This window comes from Hemibagrus wyckioides, linkage group LG28 (genome assembly GCF_019097595.1).
Source record: "Hemibagrus wyckioides isolate EC202008001 linkage group LG28, SWU_Hwy_1.0, whole genome shotgun sequence".
Classification (NCBI taxonomy): domain Eukaryota; kingdom Metazoa; phylum Chordata; class Actinopteri; order Siluriformes; family Bagridae; genus Hemibagrus; species Hemibagrus wyckioides.
In genome coordinates this window covers 17,415,411-17,425,336 of record NC_080737.1, presented here as the reverse complement: position 1 = coordinate 17,425,336, position 9,926 = coordinate 17,415,411, and the positions used below count along the sequence as shown (strand labels likewise).

The 9,926-nt window shown below is 39.6% G+C and overlaps 1 protein-coding gene across 1 annotated transcript; it reads right to left on the bottom strand.

The window, feature by feature from the left end:
- Positions 1-3,730: 3,730 nt before the first annotated feature.
- On the bottom strand, positions 3,731-5,522 carry LOC131348697 (gamma-crystallin M2-like). The gene is made up of 3 exons (XM_058383830.1): positions 5,517-5,522; positions 5,184-5,432; positions 3,731-4,070 (listed from the first exon to the last, which is right to left on the bottom strand). Exons 1-3 carry the CDS (start codon positions 5,520-5,522, stop codon positions 3,786-3,788), a joined length of 540 nt encoding a protein of 179 aa, XP_058239813.1. The 3' UTR covers positions 3,731-3,785.
- Positions 5,523-9,926: the final 4,404 nt, after the last annotated feature.

The window sequence follows — 9,926 nt, the reverse complement described above, 5'->3', positions numbered from 1 at the left end:
TCTGTGCGGTCATTTTTCTTTTTTCTTTTAAACTGCTCAGTTTTGCTCATGGAGCTGAAGCTGAATCTTGGGGTGGGGTGGGGGAATAATTTCAAAAAATATTTGGTACCATAACAATGAATATTTTGTGGTGAATTATTTATTTATTTATTTATTTATTTATTTAACATGTTCACATTTTAAATGTTGTATATTTATTAGTTGATTATTTTTTTGTTACAAAAAATTGTTACATTTTTATGTAGTATATATTTATTTGTTTAAATTTTATTTCTTTACATGTTCATGTTTAAGTTTGTTTATTTGTTTATTTATTAAAGTTTGTTTGAATTTTTCTTACATTTATTCAAGTATTTTTATTTATTTAAAATTCTGTTCCAAATGTAATATATAAATAGAATAAAAGAATTTTAAATAAATAAATAAATATACTTGAATAAAAATACTTAAATACTTAAAAATACTTAAAATATTTTCATTTTTTAATTTGCTTAAATATTTTATACATTTTATTGTTTATATTAAATATGTACATATTTTTTTGTTTGTATTTATTTTAAAAGTTTGCATGATATTAAATTCTTTTTTATTTTATTATTAGTTTTTTTTACGTTTTTAATTTGATGTATGTATTTTATGTACTTAGTCGCTAATTTATTTAAAGGTAACAAAACCGACTTAATTTACATCAGAAATTCAGCCGAACATGATGAAATGAGACCTTTTTTTTTTTTTTTTTGTAATGATTTCGTTTGCAATTGTCCTTTTAAAGAATGAGTTTTTCTGGAAGTGGTGTGTCATTTGTGGCACATGGATGGCTTCTGATCTTTCCATTATGGCTGCTGCAGGTTCCACAGGGCTTCCGTGTGCTGTCATTAGCATGCGTTAATGGTCTGGTGTTGCCAAGATGATATCGGTCTATGGGAATTTCCTCCCCCCTCTGTCTCTTTCGTTGGCTCAGGCTTGCTTACAAAATGGCCGGAGAATCCATTTGCATCTTATAATGGTCCTGTTTTGCATAATTTTTTGGACTCTGAAGGTATTTGTCCCCCTTGTTCTATTCTAATTCTCAAAAAGATGCATGTGACTTAGTTAAAGCATCAGCTGGACTAGGCCATGTGTCTGCATCATTAAAACTCAATAACGACCCTAACAGGATGGAAAACAGTGATGTGACATTTCAGCCCATAAACAAAACGACCGATTTTTATCACATCTGACTCATTATATCAGATTGCGTGTATAAAAGAGGCATTTCAACGAAATGGTTAAAATGCCCTCTCTATCTTTGCTGCTCTTCTGGCAGCCTGTGTTTTCGTAAATGATTTCAGGTTCCGCAGCATGAAATGACTTCAGAGCTCCTAATTACGGCGTGTTATCGGATGTCATATCTGATTAGTGGCCTGACTAACTCAGATGATGCACATTTCTCCAGGAGTACAGGAAAATGGACGAGTCAGCGAACTATAATGCCGGCTCGGACTCAGCGGTTCTTATTAGTGGGTAATGGAATGACCTCGGGCTCGGAGGGAGCCAAAGTGAAGGCCGTCGGTAGCCGGAGCAGATCCTCGACGTGTTACGGTACAAGAATGAATTTAATGCAACACAAAAATGAGCCGATTTTACGGTTGTTTGTATTCCGAATGCATGTGTGGGGATTTGATGCTGGCATTCATGTGAAACTTCAGAGCGCAAACACACATGGCGTGCCTAAAACAGAGGCGTGTTTCACTTACATGCAAGTGATCCTGATCTTAGCCTTAGGCACATGTTTGTTTTGTGAGCGACACCCAGGATTAATGGCTAGAAATGAATTCATGTGGTGGTTTAGTGGTTAGCACTTTATATCCCACCTCCATCTGAATCTGGCCTGTGTGTGGAGTTTGTATGTTCTCCCCAGTACTTTGGGGGTTTCCTCCAGGTTCTCCGGGTTCCTCTTCAGTCCTAGGATATGCATTTTAGGCTGATTGACATCTCTATTCGTGGGGCAGTGGTGGCTCAAGTGATTAAGGCTCTGGGTTGAGGATCTGGGTTTGAGCCCCCAGCTCCACTGTTGGACAATTGAGCAAGACTCTTAACCCTCCCTGCTCCAGGAGTGCTGTATCATATCTGCCCCTGCGCTTTGACCCCAACTTCCTCAGATATGTGAAGAAAAGAACTCCACTGTGCTGTTACATATGTGTGGCCATAATAAAGGCTTCTATATTGTCCATTGTGTGTGTGTGTCTGATTAATGGCACCTAGTCCAGGGTGTCTCCAGCCTTGTCCCTTGATTCACCCTCCAGATGCCAGGTTCTCTGTGGCCTTGTGTGTGGAGTGTGCATGTTCTCCCCAGTGCCTTTGGGCTTTTCTCCAGTTTCCTGTCCAGTCTAAAGAAATGCATTTTAGGCTAATTGACATTTCTATATTTTCCATAGTGTGTGAGTGTGTCTGATTTGTGCCTTGTGATGGACTGGCACCTCATCGCCTGCCTTGTCCCTTGAGTCACCCTCCAGTACTCCAGGTTCTCCGGGTTCCTCTGCAGTCTAAAGATACTATATGCATTGTAGGCTGATTGGCATCTCTGTATCGTCTATAGTGTCCGAGCATATCTGATTTGTGCCCTGTGATGGATCTCCTGCCTCGTCCCTCAATTCACCCTCCAGACTCCAGGGTGTCCATGACCCTGTGTGGGATAAGCTACAGAAAATGGATATGGATACATTTCATAAATGTTAAGATCGATTCCTGACTCCGCCCTGTGTGTGGAGTGTGCATGTTCTCCCCAGTGCCTTGGGGGTTTCCTCCAGGTTCTCTGGGTTCCTCTCCAGTCTAAAGATATGCATTGTAGGCTGATTGGAACTCTATATTGTCCATAGTGTGTGAATGTGTCTGATTTGTGGCACCTCATTGAGGGTATCTCCGTGACCCTGTGTGGGATAAGCTACAGAAAACGGATATGGATATGGAAATCATCCATCTAGCTGACACGTGGGCTGTAAAAGCTGTGTATTAAATGTGAGATGCTTCAAATTCCAGCTCTGGCATTAAGGAGATAATTACACTTCCTAAACATTAAGACGACAGGTGGATATTTATTTATATTTTTTACAGATTATGACTTAAATATAGGTGTTATATACCTATATACCTATATATATATATATATATATATATATACCTATATACCTATATATATATATATATATACCTATATACCTATATATATATATATATATGAATAATGTATGAGCCTGAAAAACATTTCACAGCACTGATTTATGAGATATATTTGTGACGGAAAGACAGAAATAAATCTGCGCTTTGTGTCTGAGATATCCGGAATATGAAAACGAAACGACTTCTTTGCTGAAATGTTAAGCAGAAAAAGCATGAGCATTGCTTTAAAGCTGAGCCTTATGACTTTATGGGTATTATTACACAGATTGCAGCGTAACTGAGCTCAAGAGAGTCATAACATTATGTTTTTATTATTATTTTTTTTAGCGCCAGAACGTGGCCTGGTTGTAAAATTGCTCAGTATAAAGAAACGACAATAGTGTCGGTGTCAGCTTGGGAAGTTTGGTCAAGATTTCATCTAATATGTCTGAATGGCTTTTGTTTCACTTTCATTGATTTCTATTTTATTTAAACGGCCATTTTAAAGCATTCTTGTGAAAACTAAATGGTGTACATTTTTCTATTTTTTACCCTCAGAAAATAAAAACCCACACAAAACAACCTGGTAAGTTTTATTTAAGTGAGGTTTTTATTTAAATGTGGCTCATTTTGACATCCACTGGAATTTAATACCAGGAATCCATGATGCGCCTCATGCTCATGAACCTCATGGAGCCACTTCCCATCATCTCCCTGAAGCTCCGGTACTCCCCGGGTCTGAAGTACCACATCCTGCCCTTGTAGTGAGGATACTCGTACATGAGCCAGTGGCCGTCCATCACGTGGCACGACATGCAGCCGCTGGACCAGTGGTAACGATCCATGATGGAGTCGCAGTCGTCAGTCACGTCCATCATCTGGCCCATGAAGTTCTCCCTCTCATACATCCTCATCCTGTAGGAACCTCGGTACTGATTTGGAGAAGAAACAAGGGAACGATTACACATCCAAACCTTGAGTGTGTGTGTTAAAGACTATATGTATAATCCAAATGTTTTCAATAATAAGTATCCTCATCAGTCTCTCCAACTTCCAGCCTGTTTTCTCAGAAACCGCTGTCCTGTCTTCTCATTAATATTCATCACAGCCCTCTGTGTTTATTCATATTCATTACTTGACTCTCCGTGCGGTTTGATATGTGTTTCAGACCGCAGTTTATTAGCAGCGGCCAGCACGGCACCGTTAGCTTACTCTGGCAAATGAGCTTGCTAACAGAAGACTAAACAAACCTCAGGGTGTGCAAACACATCCCTGAAGTAAATCTTTTGCGTTTAAAAAACAATTATTTGAAGCTTTGTAGCATCTTGGTTTCGTTTACGAGCTGTGTGTCCTCCCGATTTAGGTGCTAGCATGCTAAGCGAAATACGCATTGCTCCGTATTGCATCACTCGCTGTTTCTTTTTATTTAGTCATTCGGTTTGTACCACAACACTGCTGATTTCTCGAATTTTTCTTCTCTATTAATAACAGCAGCTCTGACTGTAGTAATACCTGCTACATCAATCACAGGTCTAGGTTTTATAGATGCGCTAATCCATTACCTTAGTGTTTCTATAGCAACGAGTGCAGCTAGCTGTAGCTGCAAAAACTAAAATGTCTGTTTAACAGTGATATTGTCTTTCTTTCTTTATCATTTCCTGGGAACCTGACAAGCTGTAGTGTTGGTTTATTTATTTATTTGTCTTATTAACTATTAATAAGCTAAATACAAATAAGAGAGGCTGGTGAGGGAATGACTGTTTATAGCTGCTATAGCACAAGTGAGAACAGGATGTAATGTAATTATTTGTTTGAATAATGGAGTACAATGTGTCTTTGTTTAATAAATAATAATAAAAAAATTGATAAATGTGGTATTGGGAAAAAAATAGGGTGGTCAAAAGCACATATTGGCCTCCGTCGCACCACATCGTTGTTGATTATTTCCCTCAAACAGCTCGGCTACAATCACAACGCTTTATATAAAGAAATGTAATTTTCCTCATCGTCTTGAAAGGAAGATGTAGTGATGCGAATCAACATACCATGGGGATCATGCGGCAGGATCTGATCCAGTTGTTTGTGCCCCATCCCCACATGTTCATGTAGTCGGGGTAATCGCCCCTCCTGAGGAAATACTGGTTCCCCGTGAAGTTGGACTGATCGTAGACCATCCAGCAGCCGCCCTCCACCCTGCACGAGTAGCAGTGGTTCAGGTAGGAGGACATGTTGGTGCAGTCGCTGCTGCACTCATAGGAACGGCCTCCGAAGTTCCTGTCCTCGTAGAAGGTGATCTGAACAAAAAAGTCAGACTTATATAAGACTTCCCCTAAAGCAAGGTGGATATTTTTAGCAACAAAACCCCCTGAGGTTCTTACCTTCATGGTTGCAGTGGGCGGTTTCTAGGCTTTGTTGGAGATGGTGATGGACACACACCCTTCCATCGCTGAAGCCTCGTATTTATACCTGACTGCCCCGAAAATCCAGCCGAACACCTCATTGTTAAAACCCCCTGAGCAAGCAACATAGCACAGAGTACGGCTTTTATTACAGTTCCATGCGATTCGGCCTCCGGAGGGCTTTTGAATGGATGCAAGACAATACGTTGGAGCGTTTTATTTATATATTTATTTATTTTTTTCTCTGTTTGTGTGCACTGTACTGGGTTTGTCATTTTCAGGATGAATAGCCTTGCTCAATTGAATGCCTTTTTTTGTCTTGATGTCAGGCTGAGTGAGCGATTTGGCAGTGCTACGAGGGCCAAATACATCATTACACCTGATCTGGCACCACAGCATTTCAGGATCGATTGTTAAAACTCTTTCACTTTAATGTACGACTTTGAAGTTGTGCTGATGTTAGAGAGGAAACAGCTTCTTTAGCAGCATCGGCAATGGAAAGGTTCCATACATGTTAAAGCTTCTTTATAGAACCATAAACCCTGACTAAGAATGTTTTGTTTTTAAGAGCATAATTCTAAATAATCGTAAACTACTTTCAATAAATGTCACTCGACACAATGCGTCCGATTTACTGTACTTTCTGAACAAATGTCATGAACTCTCTGGCTTTGTAGAGCTGATCTGTGAGCAAATTGTGACTTTTTCACAGATCAGCTTCTCCAGTTTGGCTATACCAACAAAAATATAAGCATAGTCTCCTCCACTTTACACAACCAGATGAAAATAATGAAGACTGAAACACTTCACCAGTTTATTTCATTACCTACAGCTCTCAGGTTTGCTGATTCCTAAAACAAAAAAACAGCGATCTTAACAGAATGCTTCACATTTAGCTTGTCAGTCGAATACGTCTAATTAAGTCCGCTTAGTTAATGTGTTTATTCTTTTGTAGGCTGTGACTCAGATCTCTTCTACAGCTGTGTGTGTGTGGGTGTGTGTGTTTGATGCAGGCTGACAACACACAGGTCCTACAGCCAAATGAGTGTAAAAATAGCATATGCATTATTTGAGACATTTATCAAGCTTTATGTTTTATTCATACACAGCTGAGTGCAAAAGTTTGTGCACCGTCACACTTTTTGTGATGCACTGACCAAAAATAATATATAATCTCGTTATATTTTTTACATATCTCTTTTTATATCTCTATATACACTGACCAGGCATAACACTGTGAGCAGTGAGAGGTGAAATGAATAAGACTGATGATCTCCTCATCATGGCACCTGTTAGTGGGTGGGATATATTAGACAGCAAGTCAACATTTTGACCTCAAAGTTGATGTGTTAGAAACAGGAAAGCGTAAGGACTTGAGCGAGTTTGACAAAGGGCCAAATTGTGATGGCTAGACCACTGGATCAGAGCATCTCCAAAACTGCAGCTCTTGTGGGGTGTTCCTGGTCTGCAGTGGTCAGTATCTATCAAAAATGGTCCAAGGAAGGAACAGTGGTGAACCGGAGACAGGGTCATGGACGGCCAAGGCTCATTGATGCACGTGGGGAGTGAAGGCTGACCCGTGTGATCCGATCCAACAGACGAGCTACTGTTGCTCAAATTGCTGAAGAAGTTAATGCTGGTTCTGATAGAAAGGTTTCTTGTGTATGGGGCTGCATAGCCACAGACCAGTCAGGGTGCCCATGCATCTCCTGTGACCACATTTAAAGGATTGATGTTTGAGTAACACCCGAAGGCGTCATTTGCATACTTTATTATGCATGCAAAGAACAATCGAAATAGCTCGTTTTGATTGGCTGAAATTCGAACGCGCTGTAAGCGCTATTTGAATACTTCGTTCTGATTGGCTCACGGCGGTTAATTAACATACAGCACACCTGACACACGCACTCCCCATCCGTAGTCTATAACAAATTTCAGGCTGTTCCTGTTTATAAACTAGCTGTTTTTGCGCACTTTTTAGTACACTAATGTGAGATTTGGGACAATGTATTAAACACAGCTCTCTGTAGTCAGCATGAGGTTAGAAGAGTTGCGGTAAAGAGGCAAATAAGTGTAGAGTTTTCCGTAAACAGAAAACTAGCCATAAACTTAAGATGGCGTTTGTTTGTTTGTTTGTTTGTTTTGTTGCCGTTGGTTCCCCGCCCCCTCTTAATGAACTCAACAAATAATAAGCTTTAAAGACAGCACTATAAACACAGGTAGGTACGATAGCAAACATTTATTATTATATTGCATCATTTTATTAAATTAAATTAAACTAAACGAATTAGCATTTTTATTTTAAAAAAGAGCGAGGCGTTTGATTATATTGACATGTAAAATACTTTCCCCTTCCATTGAGAAGGCCATCAGGAAGCTAATAAATAATTCGTGACCTCATGAATATTAATAAATAATATGGAGGAATGAAATGTTTTAAAGGAATAATACAAAACACACAGGTAAAGGTGTCCTTTATTACATCCTATATGCATATTTCATCTGTGTAGAATAAAATATTAATATAACCTACAAAATCTAAAGCATTACATCATTTAACCTGTCCCGGCGCACTATAATGACCGAACTCTAATCATTACAGGTCATAAAAAATCCTAGAATTTTTTGTTTGTGTGTGAATCTACGCATTTAACATCCTTTTCCATACGTTTTGATGTTGCTGAATGTTTTACTCAGCACTTTTGCCTGAATAGGTGTTTGAAGGTCAAGATATTCAACTGGAAGTGGCATCATCCAGATTTCCTGCAAGAAGAAGGTCCAGATGTTCAACCAGAAGTGGCATCATCCAGATTTCCTGCAAGAAGAAGGTCCAGATGTTCAACCAGAAGTGGCATCATCCAGATTTCCTGCAAGAAGAAGGTCCAGATGTTCAACCAGAAGTGGCATCATCCAGATTTCCTGCAAGAAGAAGGTACAGATGTTCAACCAGAAGTGGCATCATCCAGATTTCCTGCTAAAAGAAGGTCCAGATGTTCAACCGGAAGTGGCATCATCCAGATTTCCTGCTAAAAGAAGGTCCAGATGTTCAACCGGAAGTGGCATCATCCAGATTTCCTGCAAGAAGGTTTTTTCACGTTATTTGTAAGCTTCATTATGATGCTCACTAGTGCAGTTACTCAGATACAGTTACTTTCAGTAGTAAGTAGCCTTTCTTTGTCTACGGTGGCCGAGAAGTGCAAAACAAATCCAAAAACACAAAGACAATTCAGACAAAATGGAAAAGGTAGGTGTAGTTTGCGAATGGATTTCTTACTGCTGATTGGACGAGACATCTGTCACTCAGGATATACAGGAAGTCCAGCAGGCTGCAGCAGTAGAAAGTTGATTTGCATGTATATGAACGCAGCTCTGCTCTTATAGCGTTCCTTACATCCTTTAATCTGGAATAGTTTGGTCTTCGAAACATTCCTGCATTCTTCAGGTGTGTTTTTAGAGATCGAAAACTAATCTTTATGCCATGAAACGCAATCAGTATATCCAAAATCGTGAACACAGAACTCCACTCATGTACAAGAAATAAAGTTAGATACACAATTTCCTACTGCTTTTATATCCTGAGTGACGATGTCTCATCCAATCAGAAGAAAGAATTCCATTCCTTGTGTTTTTGGAGTGGTCACATATACATTACTGCACAGTGAAATTCTTTCTTTGCATATCCCATCCTTGGAGGTTTGAGGTCAGAGCGCACAGTCAGCCATGATGTAGAGCCCCTGAAGCAGGGGGGTTTGAGGGCCTTGCTCAAGGGCCACATGGTGGGAGCTTGGAGGTGCTGGGGCTTGGACCCCGATCTTACGATCAACAACCCGTGGCCTTTACCATTCGAGCTACTACCAATATCCCATTAAAGTGGCGGTTAAAGGGCACACACGTGACAAGGGTGGAAAGACTCCCTCCAGGATTACGTGATTTTGCGAATTCAGAAAAGCAAAATGAAGCAATCTGCAAAAGAAGGAACTTTAAAAAGCTGCAGTATTCAAGTAAAAAATATAAATAAAAGCCACAAAATAAAGCATTTTTGTAGAAAAAAACTTTGAGGCACTGAAATGTTGTGTGTTTGCTAATTCTCTGCTTGAAATCTCAAACCTCTAAGAGCACAATGCCACCTTGCAACATTGTTAAAATGACCTCGTTTCCCGAGGAACGGTTTGAATATATAAACGCCTGTTTTCTCCATATCGTTTTTAAAGCTTCATGCTGGCCAAATCATACTTCAGTTATAGAATCACTCGTACGACCTTTAACATACAGCCACATCCCTTCATTCATAATTAAAGCCCAGTGATTAGAAGTGCACTTTAATCTGCACACTAATGACAGGATGTTTCATTAAAGGCTTGAACTGCCCCAGGGGCACTTTTTCTATAA